At 42.0% G+C, this 20,773-nt stretch overlaps 2 protein-coding genes across 3 annotated transcripts; both read right to left on the bottom strand.

Annotated features, from left to right (window-relative positions):
- Positions 1 to 6,384: 6,384 nt before the first annotated feature.
- Positions 6,385 to 12,626, bottom strand: LOC306934250 (BRI3-binding protein-like). Of its 2 annotated transcripts, XR_013791307.1 has the most exons (4): positions 12,208 to 12,626; positions 11,084 to 11,186; positions 8,966 to 10,860; positions 6,385 to 8,932 (listed from the first exon to the last, which is right to left on the bottom strand). XR_013791307.1 is itself a non-coding variant. In XM_079516821.1 (3 exons), the coding sequence occupies exons 1-3, from the start codon at positions 12,385 to 12,387 to the stop codon at positions 10,439 to 10,441; spliced, it is 705 nt and encodes a 234-aa protein (XP_079372947.1). In that variant the 5' UTR covers positions 12,388 to 12,626; the 3' UTR covers positions 6,385 to 10,438. The 2 variants fall into 2 exon arrangements, 1 of the variants encoding a protein (XP_079372947.1); XM_079516821.1 differs by having other exon boundaries at positions 6,385 to 10,860.
- Positions 12,627 to 14,201: 1,575 nt separating this feature from the next.
- Positions 14,202 to 16,193, bottom strand: LOC306934375 (BRI3-binding protein-like; the record flags this gene model as incomplete). The annotated part of the gene is made up of 3 exons (XM_079516944.1): positions 16,003 to 16,193; positions 14,868 to 14,970; positions 14,202 to 14,644 (listed from the first exon to the last, which is right to left on the bottom strand). Exons 1-3 carry the CDS (start codon positions 16,183 to 16,185, stop codon positions 14,202 to 14,204), a joined length of 729 nt encoding a protein of 242 aa, XP_079373070.1. The 5' UTR covers positions 16,186 to 16,193.
- Between the last annotated feature and the right edge of the window lie 4,580 nt (positions 16,194 to 20,773).

The raw sequence follows: 20,773 nt of genomic DNA, 5'->3' as shown, positions 1-20,773 counted from the left end.
TGACAATTCTATTGAACAGTATACAGAGGAGTGACAGGAAAGAAAGGAGTGGCAAAAGGGGGTTGACACACAAAGGTAGCACTGGATAGAAACCCCAAGCCTAAATTATACGTTGTCATGTCATATGCAGTGGAACACACCCTAGCCAAAATTCTCAGCACTTTCTCATTCTCAGCCACCTGGATGCCCATTATGCCCATTCTTATCAACATTAGAAGAACTAGACACTAAAATGATAGTGGACTAGATGGTCAATTAAGTTGATGATGCTGCTCAGATTAGGAGATGAGGCAAGAAGTTGTCCACTTGTGAAGTCACAAAAATAACGGGGTGGGGGGTATATCCTTAACAGTTCTTCTGACAAATAAACTTCAGCTCTACCACTGATTCTATGTAGCTACTTTCTGCAGTGACGGAGTGGTTAAGGGCTTGCCTCTCTGCTTCTTAGACAGCAGCAGTAGGTAGGTGGCCGTCGTCTGGTCGTAACGCCACTCATTGACCAGCTGGGTGGTGCTCTGTCTGGAGCGTTTCATGTTGACCGCCATCTCAGTGATGCAGTCCTCATCTATATGGCCCATCTCAGTGATGCAGTCCTCATCTATATGGCCCATCTCAGTGATGCAGTCCTCATCTATATGGCCCATCTCAGTGATGCAGTCCTCATCTATATGGCCCATCTCAGTGATGCAGTCCTCATCTATATGGCCCATCTCAGTGATGCAGTCCTCATCTATATGGCCCATCGGCTTGTTGCTGTGCCATTCCACAGGGGAGTTGTAGTCCAGCACAACCCAGGGATGTCTGACAGTTAGACGACGCTTGGGCTCCACCTGCAGCATCTGGTTGAGGAGCAGCACGCTACCTGGAGAAAGCCAGTGGGGGTTGTCGTATTTACCTCTCGTAATCTTTCTGTAGAGAAGCATACAGTTGTCGTCATCAAAGGGTAGGAATCCACAGAGTAGCGCATACAGCAGCACTCCCATACTCCACACGTCAGCCTCTGAGCCAATGTATGCTTTTCCCTGGATGAGCTCAGGAGCAGCGTAGGCAGGGCTCCCACAACACGTCATCAACTCATAACCCATACCTCCCTTAGGTTTAGCACACAGCCCAAAATCTATAAGTTTGAGGTTGTGGTTCTCATCTATCAGCAGGTTCTCCGGTTTGAGGTCCCTGTGTGCGTAGCCCTGACTGTGAATTTAGGCCAACGCAGAGACAATCTGTCGGAAGAACACCCTGGTTTCCTCCTCCGACAGACGGTCTTTTGCGATTATGTAGTCAAATAACTCTCCCCCTGGACAGTACTCCAGCACCATGTAGAATTTCTTGGTGGTTTCAATTTCAATGACGTGGTACAGACGACAGACATGTTGATGGCTTACGTGCTTCATGGCTTCGATCTCTACCTTCACACGAGGCAGATCGTCCCCTAGATCTTTCTTATCCATGATTTTGATGGCAACCTTCTCTCCTGTCAGGATGTGCCGTCCAAGCTTCACTTTAGCAAAGCCTCCTGAGCCAATAGTGTCGTAGACCTCATAGTATTTGAACAGCTCCTCGGCCCCACCGTCTTCTGTCCTTTCAACAGGCATCCTCTGTCTCTTTAAACGTATGAAAGTAGACTTTGCTTTTTTTAGTGATTCTTTGGTTAAAACAAAAAGTGTTTTGTTAAAACAAACTTCTGATAGTAATGTTGTCTATAGTGTTTGTTCAATTACAGGGGTCTCTCGCTGTCCTCCAGCTCTTTAATTAACAGAAAATGTATTTTCAGGTGGGTATTTATTTCCAGGTCCAATTATGTCTGGTCACTTTCAATTTCACTTGTTTATCTTGTAAGTTTCAGGAAGTGTTTAGGGGAAACCACGGCACATCTTCTAATTATGTCAGACATATATAATTCCACATTTAGACAGAGTTTGAGTTCCTCATAAATATGAATGTGAAAGGTTATGGGTTAGACACATCATAAACCCTAGCTAGGTTACACTAGCAAGTTGAGTGAAAGCTACAAGTAGACAAGGTTTTAGGTACAGTAGTGATGTATGGTATTCAAATGTTACTAGTGTGCAAGTTCAGCCTTTTTGTATATTCTGAGTTAAAGACGACAGGTAGATAAATTGTTCTCTCAGGTCTAAATATACTTTAAAGTTGGAAAATCATCAGTTTCTTTAATATATTAATGAATTAAATTTATGAGACATGGGGCTTTAACCCATTTAGGCCTGAGGTTGATTCTAAAAACGCCTCTATATCCTGACCTAAGTTTTCTGAACAACTTCAAATATTTATATAGGAGCATCAATTTTTTTTTACATTTTTTAATACTGTACATACTGTACAGAACCCTAAAATGGGATCCCGGCCTGAGGGGGTAAAACACCAATAGGGGTTCCCGCCCAAAAACTCCCACGCGCTAATAACTCTAAACAGACAAGAATCGTAATGGGATTAACAAGTCTAGAATTTTTTCCAGAAAGCAAACTTTGTCAAATGTAATGAGTGGTTTTGTCAGTGTCGGTAATGAGTGTGTACTTCTCCGTTCAGTAAAATCAGGATTTGTTTCATGCCAGTGAAACCATAGCAGGCTTCTAATACCTTTTATGGAACCAAATAAAGCATCTAGTTGCTTAGAATGTAGGCAATTGTGTAATAGAATCAAGGTCACCAGTTGATTAGGCCTCCACCTGTTTGATGCACAATGATAAATTATTTTTAAAGTTCAACTCGTCAAGTCTGCTTCAGCTCTGTGATCAATGATGACATGGATGTATTTTTTTTTAAACTGGATTATACTTTGTCATACAAAAAGTGTGTGTATGTAGTACTGTATATACACGTGTGTGCATATACAGTAATACAAATAAAGGACCTTTTTTAAAGGCATTCTTCGCACATCACTAGTCTTCGGATCCTTCCTTAACCTTTCTAACCTTTCTAATTAGTCAGTGGTTCACAAACTGGGGGTCCCCAAATTATTTTGCGGGGTCACCAGATGATTAGCTTGACGTTGTTTTCTCACTCAACAGTAAACAGTGTATACAGGGTATCTGCACATTTATAAAGTGACAATTTAAGGACTTCTAAGACCCTTTTAATACCAAATTGGTCAAATATCTCGTAAAAAAGAGGCAAATATTGTGAAAACAGACGGTCTACAAGCTTGTAGATCTATTTTCCCCGAAATAGGAAGCCTTGCAGTAGGTAACTGTTCTTCAAAAATTTCATCCCACGTTTTTTTGTAAACCATTTTTTTCACCCAGTGTCAATTGTCTAATCGTACACACCCTCTCCCAACATGGGGAGAGCAACGGACTGACCTCATGCTTCCTTCAATGCATGAAGAGTCCAAGCCGCTTCTTTTCACCTGACGGGGAGTTTCTCCCACGTGGAAAGAACGTTATTCCAACCAGTTCCTTTCCCCTCCATCAGGTGCCCCTGCTGGCCAGGGGGAGGCAGTACTGTATATATGTGACCAGTGGCCAAAATGAGTCAATTTACAATTTAGGCATTTAGCAGACGCTCTTAATCCAGAGCGATTTACACATAGAAACGTATCAATTGGTTTGTTTGACTCTTGAGAAATATTCATATATATATATTCAGACGCACTGTTTAAAAGTGCAAGGTGCATACTACTGTGTAACTCAATAAAACAATGCTGGATATTGCTACGCCACTTGATTTGATATGGAGATCAAGAACTCCTTTCTGTATATTAATCACTAAGGTACACACAAGGTTCGTGTTTTTATATATATATATGGCCGGATAAAACACAATTTTTATTAGAAATGCTAAAACCCTAATCATAAAAATATACAAAACGAACTAAAACCCTAAAATAAACACTTAACCAAAAAAGAAATACAAATGGCAGACATTCACTTCTTAAAACTGTTCGTCCATGTATCAGAGGAGAGGAAGGTGCGATAAAGTGCGGAGTGCTGCAGAGGACCACCAGTCCGGTGTCTCTCAGGTGACTGCTTGACTTCTTGGCCTGTAACACACAGGAGACTGGGCGCCAATTCAACTGTTCACAGATAGGTTTCCTATACTAAGCACAAGAGCTGCAGACAGGTATGGTACAGTGTGTACTGCGCTGGTTCGGTACTTACAGGCAACCCGTCCATCTGTGTCTGGCGTGCAGTACCACTGGGCTCCGTCCCTCTCTGGTCGGTGCCGCTGTCTAGGCTCGTCTCTCTCGTCTCGTTCTCCGGATCTCCTCCAGCGATGTCGATCCCAGGGTGACTCGCTATTATACTCTTTATTATCTATACTTGGTTTCACTCACTCCACACGGCCACGCTCGAGCTGTCACTGTCCGACTCGATATATGGCGTGTCACCTTGGCTTCTAGTCCTCTCTGCCCGTCTCAGTTCTCTGTCACATTTTCCACCAGTGCCCCCAGCTGGAACATTAGCATGAATTAGCTTTAGGCGGACCAAAATAAACACACTTTTTACAAACTATCAGTGTTAATACTTCTTTATCTGCTATTTCTGTTAGCCAGTTAGTAAAAGACTAGTATTATCTTCCAAAACGATTGTGTACAAAAAGGCGGATTTTAGCGGAATTTGCATACTTTAGCAGGGAAGCTGTTAGCATTGGTTAACCCAATGGTTATAACATTAGACATAGTGACATGTTTAAGCATTTATTTCATATTTATATGTCGATATCAGCTCTGACATTTATTTCAGACCTGCTCTAACATGACATGAATAATAATATAGCTTCAGATTATTTTAGACAGAAAAATAAAAAACGCCAGAGCGTGACCTTTTTACACTTAAGTCACGCCATGACGTATTATTTTTCCGAAATACGTCAAGAATTGAGGTAATTGAAGTATTTTGCCAAACGTCAGAAGGCGAGGTAAAATTATGACATGTGTGAGAATGTGTTGGTCACACACACCTTCCTCCTCGCTCCCTTCCTGCAGACCGAGGGTGTCTATTTCAAGGCACCTAGGCCCGCCCCTGAGTGGCGCGTGCATCCGCCGCTTGTTACTCAACAGAGAGAAGGCGGGCATTATCATAATCACATTTACATACAGAATACATTGGTGTCAGAATTATCATCATTATTACATTTATCCAGCATAGGGGAAATAAAGGGAAACAAAAAAAGAAACATAGAGAACTCTTCTCCGTGACCCATGCATTATAGACAAATGTTTTTTTTGTGAGGGTACCTTCCACATAGAAAGGCCCTTTTGCCACCACCACCTAGGGTATGGATTGATGACGCAGAGGAGAGAACACACCCACAGCGGAAATCGAACCCAAGACCTTTTAGCTGACAGCGCTACCGACTGCGCCACCGTGCCCCCCAGTAGGTAACTTGTAGGATATTCTTACTTTCAAATTAATTTTGAAAATAACTTTGACCTAACACGAACCTTAGTCTAAGCATTCATGGCATGTAATAATAGACAAAAACATTTGCCAGTCTTAACCATCAGGTCAAAATTTGTGTCAGATCCTGCCTAGGTGGGACATGAGTCACATGACCTTTGACACGATTATCATCATACTATAATTCAGTCAATGTCTGTCTGTCTGTCAGAAACACCGCTGTACTCACTCCCACTTTTCACACAGGCATTGACCATAATAATATGGAGGTCTTAACGAAGCCCTTTTTCAATCATCATCATCATCATCATACTATAATTCAGTCAATGTCTGTCTGTCTGTCAGAAACACTGCTGTATCTCCTCAATGCCTGCACCAATCACTCCCACTTTTCACACAGGCATTGGCCATAATAATATGGAGGTCTTAACGAAGCCCTTTTTTAATTTAAAGCTGCTATAAGCAATGTCAAAATTGTTATGACTTTTATTTTTTTGGTATTCAGACAGCCATCAATGGGTAGAACGCTCCCAAACATTTTTTTGTCTCTGTGACACATCTAAGGCCACAATCTACATTCAAAGATTTTCCTAGAAGCTTTGTCATTGGTCGATTTTAGTCATTGCTACCGGGTGTTTTTCGACCATTGACAAAGCTTCTAGGAACATCTTTGAATGCAGATTGTGGCCCCTAGATGTGTCAGACTAAATTATTTTTGGGAGCATCCTACCCATTGCTGGCTGTCTGAATACCAACAAAATAAAGTCATTCAAATTTTGACATTATTGCTTATAGCAGCTTTAACAAATTATAAATTAATAATGAATTTATTAGTGAATTCAAAATGCGAAAACGCACCCAGGGTGCAGTACCCCCAGCGGCCACAAGGGGGGGGGATATCTCACAAAGGGTAAGGGCTAGTATTGAAAGAAGAAATATCCAACACACACACACACACACATACTATATGTGTCACTCACAACCTGGCAGAGCAGAGACCAATAACAAACAAGATACTTGTTACTGATTTAAGTTCATTTTATTCAAATCTGGACCTCATTTTCACTGTAAAACATCTCTTTGAAAAGGATGATTTCTCCACAAACACATTCCAACACATGATACACAATTGACAGCAGGCAGAAGGGGTCAGCACACCCCACATCACTTTAGTACAGAACATTTTTAAATAAAGTTAAAAATAGGAGGGAAATGCAAAAGAAAATGACCTCTTGTCCTCTACTCAAGTCTTGAGTAGAGTTAAGTGCTTCAACTGAAGAAGTATTGTACAGACAAAAAGGAAAGCTTCTTGGCACAGCACATCTAAAATAATCTACATAAATATAAAAAGATGGAGTTGTCCCTTTCAACGATGGTCATTCAGAAGACATCCAATCTCAACAGAGAATGCATGTCATATTTTCACTGTAGAATCTCAGCTCGTCATGATCACAGATATGAATTACAGTGCATAACGCCTAGTTACAAGTAAGGGTTTATATCTAGTAGCAACTTAAAGCGTACAATATATCTTGTATTGTGCTGCTTTGTGCATCTTGTCATGCACCAAAAATAGCTATCTACAAGCTCACAATGCACCGTGATAGATCTGCCATTTCAGTGTGACTCCTGTGCGCAAACCAAGTATAAAATGCAAAAATGCAGTAAAGTGGATGGAATGGTTGTATATAATCAGAGAAACTGGTCTTGATTTACTATTGAACATGAAAATATGATTAACTTTTATACAATATAGAGCTGGACCTCTCAAACGCAGCTGAGCAAGATTACCCCAGTGACCTAGAATAGCATCAAGATAATTGCAGAGATGCATTGGGAGGCCAGGTCAAATCTTACTTAAATTACAGTGTACATGAATATTATCCACCAAATCACACATTCCATAATACATATACACAGGCCACTGCCTAAATACTTTTACATGATGCTGTGACAATTAATTAAGTATTGATGGAAAACTCTAGGGTCTTGGCAAGGTATTTTAAATACTTAGGCTACATTTGTGTACAACTGGGGCTGGATCTGGGCTGAATCATAGTGAGAAAGGGCTGGGAGATATGGCCAAAATTTAATATATCTTTTGAACAAATACCTCGATATTGATATTGTGCGGATGAGTTTTTCACTTAATATTGACATTTTTGCTAAATAATCAACATACCTAAAACATAAGTGATTAAAGGTAAATCATGAACAACTAAAAGTCATGTAACATTGACTGTCATGCAGCCTTTAAAACAAAGAAGAGACAACACTTATGCCAGATTACAATATTACGATATCCAAGACAATTTCTAGTCTAGATGATATGGACATAATATTTAAATATATTACCCAGCCCTGCACTAAGTGAGGTGTATGGTTTGGTCAATATAGTAGTAATCAGTGCAAAAGTTGACCCAAACTATACAGACTTATTGAAATATTTAGAAAATCCACACTATACTGGAAAACTGTCTAAATCTAGCACTACCGGTTACAGTAAGTGCTCACAATAAGATAAAAAAGCAAATAATTTACACTTTGGAACATTCAAATGATTCTTTTTTTAGAATGTAAGATTTTAAGCATAAAAAATTGAAACAGAATGCAAGAAAATTGCAAGCTTGTTTGGAACTGTGACCACAAATCTTGGTAATTGAGGGAGTTTTTGTAGGGCACAAATTGGCCATATTAAAACGTTGCCTATAACCACCAAAGTGTGTCTAAATCAAGACAGTCTGCATTTGAATGAAAAAAAGCTGCTTTTATAGTGCTTTAAAAAATGCTCCATTAAATTCTATGATAGTTTATCAAGAAGAATTGTTTCTCAAAAAGGTCCCGTTTTTGCAAGTGTCATGGCATGTCATCTAACAGTGGACTGCCCTCCAGTGGACAACATGCTATGAAATGCCATTGACATACCAAAACAAACAAGATTGGAAATTGCATTATTAGTAGAATCTATGCTGCAACTACAGTGTGCTGTTGCTAAGTAACCACACATTATATATGTGAATACTTTTTAGTTCAAGAAAATAAACAACATATTGAGAGATCAAACTGTCCAAACCCTATTCTGGTATTACACAATGGTACTGCGCTGCAGTGTAGACATGAATAATTCAGACCTAACATCACAGACACCCTTCTAACGATGTCTGTGTCGCAAGCTCATAAATTAAATCAAATTAACAAGTGACAATGACAATGTCTACTTGGATTTTAATCACCACAGTGCTCGGGTCACTTGTCCTTTAGTGCAATGGATAATAGGAATGGATAACTGTGAATATAACTATGGTTGGAGGAAAAATACAGTACTTGATAAATGTAAAAAAATAAATAAAAGGCAAGATCAAATGATCAAAACGTAAAAAAGTCATAAAGATTGGTTACAGTCATGCACATTGACTAAGCATGCATCAGAAGCACTATGAAATAGGTCAAAATTAGCTAGGGTAGTGGCAAATCTGTCAAAGTCTTGATCATTCACTAAGGTACAAACAGTAATACTATTTGAGACTTGTAAGCCTCATTTTCCAGAGAAAAGGTAATACCAGACCCACTTTTAACTAATCATGACAAAGTCATTAAACAACTTCAACGACATGACATTTGTCTGAAATTAATTCATTTGTACGATAGCTAAGAGCATTTGAGAGTATGTAAAATAAATAATGCGCTGTAATTCAATTTGCGGCCATGCATTATTGCACAGATAATGAATAATTGTTAATTAATTTTGGATTAGTCAATTAAACATTTACAAAAAACATGATTTAATAGTCAATTAAATTAGTCGCTGCGCACATCCCTAAACACATACGTCTAACAGTATTTTAATGTAGCAAAAAGACAGAATTGCAAATGATATTTAGGGGAATGATTAGTGATGCGTAAAGCCCCAGTTAGCCCCGTTTGTCCCTGTGTGAGGGCAGCAAATACAGTACCATACAAGTCAAACATTAGTTCAGAATTCACTATTCTGACATGATCTTAAAACAGAATGCATACATACAGCATTCATCCTTAATTGCTGCAAATGTATGCAGTGTTTTATGGATTTCTGTCTATGTCCCTGAGATATTACTGCCTGTCTGTCCATTTTCTACCAGTCTGATCTGGCTACTTCACTTCAATATCCAGTGCTTTTAACATTTCCCAAGCAAGAAACACAAAAACGCTTACTTGTGCATGACACTCTCACTAATTATTTCAAGCACAAGAAAAAGAGGTCCTGATATCTGCTGCTTCTATGGAATGGAGACTAAATGACACTGACTGGACTATGCCACTTCAAACTGTTGGACGGAAATAGGTTATAGTTCTTCCCTATCAGTCATCTAACATCTACTGCATTCGCTGCCTTCTAAATACACAAATACAGTGTTTGGATCACAAACCCTACCCCTGTCCCACTTTTGATATCCTCAGAAAGGAGAAGGGGGTGTATGCAGAAAGGGCGCATAGGCAGATCTACTACCCAGGCAGTTTCCTAGCCCTGCTGATGTATGAGCCAGCAGACCAATGGAGTGCTTGTTTCGTTTCATTTAACGTCCTGTGTATGTCAAGAACAGTGTAGCGCTGGTATTTTTCAGACGAGAAAAAAGCGTGCGTATCGATGTCAATCTATATACAGGGATATTCATATTTAAACATGGAATGTCCAGTCTGGTTTTAAAACTGCCTGGGCTGTGGATCTGGCTCTTTAAGTGTCCAGAGTACATCCCATAGCCCATATGTACTGTATAAAGGGAAAGACAATAATAGACCCATAAGTTACCGCTCAGAATATTCAAAAAGGTAAAACGAAAACATACATTTTATATGCTCATTCATGAATCGCAACTCCCAAAACTTGTAACCCCATTTTGAGAGTTCCTCTGAAGATGTAGGATTAGGGCTGAATTTCTTCTTAGTACGTATTGACAGATGTAAATGCTTTAAAAATCATGACTTAATGAACCATACACGTTCAAGTAGATTTTCAGATATCAAATATTAATATTTCCCCTTCAGAGTAACCTCCCCTCCCTCCCAAGTATCTCCCCACCCACAATCCCACCATCCACCTTTCTCTACTGGTCCCCGGTACGCTCCAGGCTGTCTATGACGCGGCTCAGCCTTATGTTGAGCAGCCTGACCTGAGTGTCCAGGTGGTCGATTTTCTCTTCCAGCGAGGCTGACGCACCGCCCCTGCGCCAGTACGCGCCCACAGGTCCTGTCATAAAGTACACGGCCATGATGAAGCAGAGTGGCAGGACTGCGCGCTCCGGGTCGCCCTCGAACTTTTGCAGGATGTAGAGGCAGGACAGGGCAAAGAGGGTGACACGGGCGAGCCAGAAGAACCGTCCGAAGACGGCATGCAGTAGGTAAAAGAAACCCCCAAGGAACAAGGAGAGGAACCAGTAGGCCAGGAGCACGGCGGCTACGAGGAGCAGGGCACGTGCCGGGGAGTTAGTGAGGGAGGTGGGACTGAAGTAGTGGCTGAGGTTGGAGGCTAGTGGAAGAGAACGTGGGGATTACAAACAAGAGAAAGTAGATGGAAGAAGAGAAGGCAAGATTATTGATTATTATCTTTAAATGTCACCTTGCCATAAGACAAGAAAAATGTAATGTAGAAAAACACATTGAATGTTTTGTGGCTAATCGCAAGATCAATCGCTTTGTTGTCAAATAAATGCCATAAATATAACCTTAAAAAAATAACACCACATGCTTACAGTCAATGCCCATGACATCCAGTAGATCAGTCCAGATCTTCCATATGGCATCAATGAATCCATCCACCCCATGAACAAACCGCTCTGTTGTCTTAGAGAAGAACTGCAGATTGGGAAGCAATAAATATGTTGTTTGCATTCATACAGCATTCTGGAATATGTTTCTTTAACTAATAACTGTTTAAATGATTGTGTATTTTCTTTTTGTAAAAAATAATATGGAGTGAGTCCAACATTCAAGTTATGCTCATCTATAAGTGTACAACACGTAGGCTGCTCAATGCAGGAAGGAAGTAATGTTAGGTTTAAATACAGGAAGTTTTGGCTTGACACTTTTTACATTGCAATATTTGAGCTTTCAGACAGTGATATCGAGATCCGCATATATCTAAACATCAATATTTCCATTTGAAAATGTGAAATACTCTGGTCGGCTCAACTTGAGTGAAATTGCTGTGAACGCACAAAACCAGCTAAATTACGAATGTGATCTATCAGATGGACTCCCAGATTAATCATGAAAATGCTCAGTCATCATAGTGCGTTTTCTAATAAGGAGGAAGGTCCCTCAGCCTGCACGCTCCGTCGGTTTTTCCGATAAACGCGTTCAGTGTGCAACCACCTTTTAGTGTTTTATGCGATTGACTGGCCAAATGTTCCTGATCCTTTCAATGTCACTGAAAACAACAATCACTGCCGAAAACAATATCTACATATTGTGCCCGAGTGCATTCTTAGAAGAAGGAAATGCACACCAATGTGTTCTCGAGGTCCCAAACCCAGGGACAATCTTGGATTACACCGAAATTAAGAGACAGCTGTCATGACCTGCATGGCCTGGGCCTACCATCTGTGCAGATAGTAAGTAGCCTAGTAGGCTATATCATGTGACAGTATTGTCATTCTGCAATGCATTGCATCTTTATATCCACTTAAGTAGCACAATTATACGCTCTTCTTATCCAAAATGGCAACCATGCATTTGTGGTAAATCAGACCCATAGAGTATATGGCGGCGGGCGCGCTCTTCTGTTCGCCATGCTGCTCTAGTCAAATGTGATGCTCGGGTTGGCTTGCCACGGACAGCTGAGGCAGAGCAGGTGTCGGAGACCGGAGTCACTAACCTTGTACAGTCCTCTAATGTTGTCCTCTCCAAACACATTGCTCAGTGTCTGGTAGATGCCGTTCGCCGCCCGTCGGAAGCTGTTCTGGTTGCTCGAGTCTTTCCTCCTGGCCGCTTCGGCTGCACACAGCATTGACGCGAAAAGCACCAATACAATGACGACGCGCTTATTTCCCTTCATAGCACCAACGGCCCGGAGTTTTGAATCTGGATTGTGTATAAAAATGGCTAAATCAAGTGCAGACTTAAACGGTTAGTTAGCTGCCTAAATTAAAACCTTGGGGGATTGATGTCAAGACGACAGGATACTAGCCCAAGCCCAGCTCTGTGATGGTGATTTTTCGTGTGCACTGATGGGTCTTCCAGGCGCGCGGTTGCCCTCACCGGGTAGGGAGTGCGTACAACAACTCATTCTAGTAGCAGGTGTGTACAACTTACCCTGCTACTAGAATGCCTACCGATACGATACTAGACTATTTAAAAACAAGCAGTAGTGGAAAAGGTACTCAAATGTTTCAAGACAGTATCACTATCAATACGAACAGGCCTCCTGCAATTGATTGTAGAAATACTACCGTGTCCGTATACAAATAAAGGTCAGGATTGGAATTCAAAAGTAGCCTACAAAGGTAGACCTATTGATATCAACATGTAGTTAAAGTACCGAAAGTAGAAAGTACTCATTGCAGAATGTCCCATTTCACAAGTTTTCAGATATTTTGAAAATATTGATTCTGATTGATTGAAATGTTTACTTCAGTATGCAGAATGGGTACATTTCAAACGAAAGTAGCCTGGTCAATACAAAAACTGTTACTTGAGGATTGATTGATTGAAATATTTATTAACAGTTTGCAGAATTACAGTACATTTCAAGCACAAACTCAATACAAAGACTGTTAACTGTGAGTGGACGACCCAATTAAGCATTACACTTGTTTACAAGAGGGTCCACCATGTTCAATTCATCAAAACATTTAGAGACGTACAGATAGACACTACTATATAGTCAAAGAATAGAACAGGAATTCATCATAAAGGAGGTACAAAGGGAAAAGAAACATACAGTGAGGGGAAAAAGGGGGGCATTCAGATTTTACGGGGGCCAGTTTCGAATTGCAGCCGTCCGTAGGTGCCCTTTGAGAGCGGTTTTGAAGGAGTCAAGGGATTCACATGTCTTAATGACTGTTGGTAGGGCGTTCCACATTTTGGTGGCATAGGAGCGAAAATAATTTAGTCCCTTGTTTGTGCCGAATCTGGGTTGTACATGGTTTGTTGCACTCCCTCTGGTGTTGTGGGTGTGTACTTCGTTAACATTAAGGAAGTATTTAGACAGGTACATGGGTATCTTGGTGGTGTATCGAATCTTGTGGACCAGACCCATTGCAAGATGCTGTACTCTGTCGTCGACCCTAAGCCATTCCAGCCTGTCAAAGTGGGCAGGGGTGAGGTGGGTTCAGGGGGTGAGGCCAAGTAGGAGCCTGACCAGTTAGTTTTGGGAGGTCTGGAGCCTTGTTTTAAGGGCCTTTGAGGTGCTGTGGTACCAAGAGGTGCATGCATAGTCAAAGAAACCTTGTACGAGGGCTCCTGTTAAGGTCTTCAAGGTGTTTTTGTTGACCAGTGAGGAGATCCTGTAAAGGAATCTTGTTCTTTGATTGACTTTTTTGATTACGTTGGTGGCCATTTTATCACCGGAAAGATTAGCCTCCAGGATGGAACCTAATTTCATCTTTTCGTGTGATAATATTGTCACCCACTCTAACCAAGAAGCCATCTGCCTTGCTGAGATTACGATTTGATCCGGAGAGAATGGATTCAGTTTTTCCCAGGTGTAAAGATAGTTTGTTATCAGCGAGCCAGGTGCAGATTCTACCGAGTTCAGAGCTGAGGGTCTTTTCAACCTGCAGTTTGTTTTTGTCCGAGACCAGCAGTGCTGAGTCATCTGCGAACAGGAACAGGTTGCAGTCACAAGCTGATGTCATGTCGTTTACATAATTACAGCCTTATGTTGAGCAGCCTGACCTGAGTGTCCAGGTGGTCCTCGTCGATAAGGGCTGTCGGAGAGGATTGCGCTGTTATCCCTAGGGTAACTAGGTTCATTTTCTCTTCCAGCGCGGCTGACGCCCCGCGCCTGTGCCAGTACGCGCCCACAGGTCCTGTCATAAAGTACACGGCCATGATGAAGCAGAGTGACAGGACCGCGCGCTCCGGGTCACCCTCGAACTTTTGCAGGATGTAGAGGCAGGACAGGGCAAAGACGGTGACACGGGCGAGCCAGAAGAACCGTCCGAAGACGGCATGCAGTAGGTAAAAGAAACCCCCAACGAACAAGAACAGGAACCAGTAGGCCAGGAGCACGTCGGCGGCTACGAGGAGCAGGGCACGTGCCGGGGAGTTAGTGAGGGAGGTGGGACTGAAGTAGTGGCTGAGGTTGGAGGCTAGTGGAAGAGAACGTGGGGATTACAAACAAGAGAAAGTAGATGGAAGAAGAGAAGGCAAGATTATTGATTATTATCTTTAAATGTCACCTTGCCATAAGACAAGAAAAATGTAATGTAGAAAAACACATTGAATGTTTTGTGGCTAATCGCAAGATCAATCGCTTTGTTGTCAAATAAATGCCATAAATATAACCTTAAAAAAATAACACCACATGCTTACAGTCAATGCCCATGACATCCAGTAGATCAGTCCAGATCTTCCATATGGCATCAATGAATCCATCCACCCCATGAACAAACCGCTCTGTTGTCTTAGAGAAGAACTGCAGATTGGGAAGCAATAAATATGTTGTTTGCATTCATACAGCATTCTGGAATATGTTTCTTTAACTAATAACTGTTTAAATGATTGTGTATTTTCTTTTTGTAAAAAATAATATGGAGTGAGTCCAACATTCAAGTTATGCTCATCTATAAGTGTACAACACGTAGGCTGCTCAATGCAGGAAGGAAGTAATGTTAGGTTTAAATACAGGAAGTTTTGGCTTGACACTTTTTACATTGCAATATTTGAGCTTTCAGACAGTGATATCGAGATCCGCATATATCTAAACATCAATATTTCCATTTGAAAATGTGAAATACTCTGGTCGGCTCAACTTGAGTGAAATTGCTGTGAACGCACAAAACCAGCTAAATTACCAAGAAATTATGAATGTGATCTATCAGATGGACTCCCAGATTAATCATGAAAATGCTCAGTCATCATAGTGCGTTTTCTAATAAGGAGGAAGGTCCCTCAGCCTGCACGCTCCGTCGGTTTTTCCGATAAACGCGTTCAGTGTGCAACCACCTTTTAGTGTTTTATGCGATTGACTGGCCAAATGTTCCTGATCCTTTCAATGTCACTGAAAACAACAATCACTGCCGAAAACAATATCTACATATTGTGCCCGAGTGCATTCTTAGAAGAAGGAAATGCACACCAATGTGTTCTCGAGGTCCCAAACCCAGGGACAATCTTGGATTACACCGAAATTAAGAGACAGCTGTCATGACCTGCATGGCCTGGGCCTACCATCTGTGCAGATAGTAAGTAGCCTAGTAGGCTATATCATGTGACAGTATTGTCATTCTGCAATGCATTGCATCTTTATATCCACTTAAGTAGCACAATTATACGCTCTTCTTATCCAAAATGGCAACCATGCATTTGTGGTAAATCAGACCCATAGAGTATATGGCGGCGGGCGCGCTCTTCTGTTCGCCATGCTGCTCTAGTCAAATGTGATGCTCGGGTTGGCTTGCCACGGACAGCTGAGGCAGAGCAGGTGTCGGAGACTGGAGTCACTAACCTTGTACAGTCCTCTAATGTTGTCCTCTCCAAACACATTGCTCAGTGTCTGGTAGATGCCGTTCGCCGCCCGTCGGAAGCTGTTGTTCTGGTTGCGCGAGGCTTTCCTCCAGGCCGCTTCGGCTGCACACAGCATTGACGCGAAAAGCACCAATACAATGACGACGCGCTTATTTCCCTTCATAGCACCAACGGCCCGGAGTTTTGAAGCTGGATTGTGTATAAAAATGGCTAAGTCAAGTTAGTGCAGACTTAAACGGTTAGTTAGCTGCCTAAATTAGGTGCATGCATAGTCAAAGAAACCTTGTACGAGGGCTCCTGTTAAGGTCTTCAAGGTGTTTTTGTTGACCAGTGAGGAGATCCTGTAAAGGAATCTTGTTCTTTGATTGACTTTTTTGATTACGTTGGTGGCCATTTTATCACCGGAAAGATTAGCCTCCAGGATGGAACCTAATTTCATCTTTTCGTGTGATAATATTGTCACCCACTCTAACCAAGAAGCCATCTGCCTTGCTGAGATTACGATTTGATCCGGAGAGAATGGATTCAGTTTTTCCCAGGTGTAAAGATAGTTTGTTATCAGCGAGCCAGGTGCAGATTCTACCGAGTTCAGAGCTGAGGGTCTTTTCAACCTGCAGTTTGTTTTTGTCCGAGACCAGCAGTGCTGAGTCATCTGCGAACAGGAACAGGTTGCAGTCACAAGCTGATGTCATGTCGTTTACATAATTAGGAACAGTAAAGGCCCTAGTATGCTTCCTTGTGGAACGCCACAGCTCACTGGGAGGGGGGGACGGACGGACGGACGGACGGACAGTGTTCCGTTCACCTCCACCATCTGTTCTCTCCCCTCCAGGTAGGATTGCATCCAGCTCAAAACCCGCTCGGAGCCATGGATGAATTCGGACATACTGACTGCAATCAAAGCCAGAGACAAAAAATGCTCTGAACTTCTTAAATGCAAGTCCAAGCTAGCCAAGCGCTTCGACAGTGATCTCCAAACCCAACTGGGCATCCTAAAAACCCAACGTAACAAGCTAAGAAACAGTGTAACTGCCATGACCAAATCAGCCAAAAGTAACTTTATCAATGATAAAGCCAAGGAAAACAAAAACAATCCTCGGGAGCTCTGGAAGTTACTAAACAACCAACCATGTTTGTTTATGTTTGTAAACCAGGTTTACAAACATAAACATCAAATCGAATGACACCCTCATCACTTGCCGGGTTCTACTTGTGGAACGCCACAGCTCACTGGGAGGGGGGGACGGACGGACGGACGGACGGACAGACAGACAGTGTTCCGTTCACCTCCACCATCTGTTCTCTCCCCTCCAGGTAGGATTGCATCCAGCTCACTGATGTGCTATCAAAACCAATAGCTTTTAGCTTGTTAACCAGTATGGAGTGGTTCACGGTGTCAAAAGCCTTTTGGAGGTCCAGCTTGACCATGCCGCAGTATTTGCCAGCATCCACCTCGTGTTTGATGTGGTCGCTCAAATAGAGGAGGCATGTGTCAGTGGAGTGGGATGTTCTGAAACCAGATTGGAACTCGTACATTAATTTATTAGTGGCAAGATACTTTTCAACCTGTTCATAGACTATTTTTTCCATCACTTTCGAGATGGAGCTTAGAATAGAGCATCGCAGTCCCGCCTCCTACCCGGGACCAGGAAATGAAATCCATTGCATTATTCTCTAGACATTTCGTAAAGTATTTATTTAAAGACGGTTACGCCGCGGACAAAGCCAACTCGAGTCGTGACAACTCATGACAACACAAACAATATTTTGGACCAAACAAATAATTAGAAAGAAGAAAAAAACGGCAGGTTACAACACTTTTTTTGTTGTTTTTCTTCTTTCTAATTATTTGTTTGGTCCAAAATATTGTTTGTGTTGTCATGAGTTGTCACGACTCGAGTTGGCTTTGTCCGCGGCGTAACCGTCTTTAAATAAATACTTTACGAAATGTCTATGAGAATAATGCATTGGATTTCATTTCCTGGTCCCGGGTAGGAGGCGGGACTGCGACGCTCTATAGAAATAGGGCGGTAGTTGCCGGGTTCTAATTTACTCCCTTTCTTGTGCAGGGGGTTACTTTGGCCAGTTTAAAATCTTGGGGGACCTGTCCCTGTTTGATGGAGAGGTTTACTATGTGGGTGATGATTGGAGCTATGGAAATGGCTGAGTCTCTGAGAAATTTGGAGGGAATATTGTCATGGCCAGTGGCCTTGTGGGGTTGGAGGGCACTCAGTTTTTTAAGTACTTCCTCAGTTGTTACCATTGCCATTTTAAAATCATCTTTACACCTAGGTTTTTGTAGAAGGCTTTGATGTGCTCTACACCAAAACGCCCAGAGTGGGAGGGCAGTTTGTTAACCAGCGTACTTTGTTAAGTAGTTGGCTACATCAAGCTTGTCAGTGATGAGGGTGTCATTCGATTTGATGTTTATGTTTGTAAACCTGGTTTACAAACATAAACAAACATGGTTGGTTGTTTAGTAACTTCCAGAGCTCCCGAGGATTGTTTTTGTTTTCCTTGGCTTTATCATTGATAAAGTTACTTTTGGCTGATTTGGTCATGGCAGTTACACTGTTTCTTAGCTTGTTACGTTGGGTTTTTAGGATGCCCAGTTGGGTTTGGAGATCACTGTCGAAGCGCTTGGCTAGCTTGGACTTGCATTTAAGAAGTTCAGAGCATTTTTTGTCTCTGGCTTTGATTGCAGTCAGTATGTCCGAATTCATCCATGGCTCCGAGCGGGTTTTGACCCTGATGGTTCTCAAAGGAGCCATGTTGTTTAGTACTGATGTAAATTTGGTTTTAAAGCCAAGCCATGCTTCTTCGACTAGTGAGGATCCGATAGATCCAGAAAAAGCACGGACTTGTTTACATAAGGGTCCTCCATTTTCAATTCATCAGAACATGACATACAAATATACAATTCTATGAAAAAAAGGAAATCATCATAAAGCATGAAATCATCGTGCTTTGCTCTGTAAAACACGTTGAGCTGCATTTCATGTCATGAAAGGTGCTGTACAAATAAAGTTTTATTATTATTATATGTACAGTTGAAATCACATGTCACATGAAGTGAGGGTCGCTCTTATCATCGTACATCATCCATTCATTGTCAGAATAGACTGAAAGGTTGAAAGGTTTGGAATTCTATTCCTGGAATAGAATTCCAAACTGCATCCACTCCATTACAGAGCTTTGTATGTCCCTGGCTGGCTGTGTCCGAGCACGAAAATAGCGTTTGGTTGGTTTTTACAAACAAGTGTCATTGTTGCGCAGCCTAACACACACACACACACACACACACACACACACATTTGAACCATTTATTTATGTCCACACAAAGGATATGCATACAAGGACACAAATATTATAGGTGCATTAGAGTTACATCTGCAAAGTCATGGCATGTGTTTTCGTGATACAACAGGCATGTCACTCAGTACTCTATGGGTATAAGTAACAGCGTCTCCGCCATATATGACGGCTGCCAATTATAGCAGAGACACCACAATACTTTGCTAGCCTTTTTGCCTCCTTTTTGGGCATCCCAAGTTGTTGGAACCCTCTAACAACCAGTCTGTGCATATGCCCTAGGCTGCCAAATATAAAGACAAATAGTCTGCACCTATAGCCCAGCTCTGAGATGTTATGTAGAAGTGGTTGGTATTTTATGACCTTGGTCATAAAGGCTTCCTCTAGGCTGTGGTCAAAGGTACAGGCTATCTCTAATACAGACACTTCTCTGGACTCTTCATCAACCACAACAATATCTGGTGTATTAGCTGCTAGAGATGTAAAGGTATCTGAGTTATCACTGAGTTGAAACATGGATGGAATGACCTTGGAATGTTTGTACATTCTCACTGAAGATGCATGGTATTTTGATATATCCTTTGCTATGAGTTCCACTATTCTATCATGGCGTGCTATGTACATTCCTTTGTATGCATAACATCCATTCAAGATGTGTGACAGTGTTTCAGTGATCTGTTCTGTGGTGTGGTGCAAGCAATGAGGGACCTGAGTGGTGGGGAACCAGATGGATAGATTGAGTCTGGTGGGAAGGACTTGTAGTCTGGCCTTAACTGTGAATGTGATAATGTCCTCATTGAGTGCAGTGTTCTTGATGAATGCGTGTGAAACGGAGTGATCAGCATGGGGAAGACATGCAAGCTTCCCTTGGAGTTTTAGTCCAGTCCAGTGTTGTTGTTGTTGGTGATGGTGTACATCCATGAGGACTCGTCTGGCACCTGTAGATGTTAGCAGGTGACTGTGTCCAGCATAGGTGACCGTTGCCCTGACCTGGGTGAGGGGGTCAGTTATGATATCCTCGGAGACACTCACAGTCTCTGAGTCAGACCGCACCCACTCCAGGGACACTCCAGTACGGACACAGAGGTCATTTAGGTCTGGCCAGTCCGACCAAACCCCAAAGCCAGTGGAACGGGTGTCCAGTTTCCCGTTGGGTTTCCTCCGGAAGCCAAGGAAGTGTGGCTCTAACTCCCTGGCCAGTGGGACCTTACGCCTCCTTAGGTCCAGGAACAGGGAGGATCGAGCCAGCTCCCTAACATCCTTGTCGTCATTGTTTAACATTTTTAAGAGGTGAGAAATCCTCATGCTGGTATAGATCCATTCCACGTTTGGGACCCCCAGTCCTCCCTCCCACTGTGGATGAAAAATGATGTCGCGGGTGCTGTGTGAGTTGAGTCCAAACCATTTTCGCACTAGGCTCACTGTTTTGTCATTCATCT

The sequence above is a fragment of the Electrona antarctica genome (genome assembly GCF_951216825.1).
Source record: "Electrona antarctica genome assembly, chromosome: 12".
Taxonomy (NCBI): domain Eukaryota; kingdom Metazoa; phylum Chordata; class Actinopteri; order Myctophiformes; family Myctophidae; genus Electrona; species Electrona antarctica.
The sequence above is the reverse complement of the archived record's forward strand: the minus strand, read 5'-3'. Positions and strand labels throughout refer to the sequence as shown.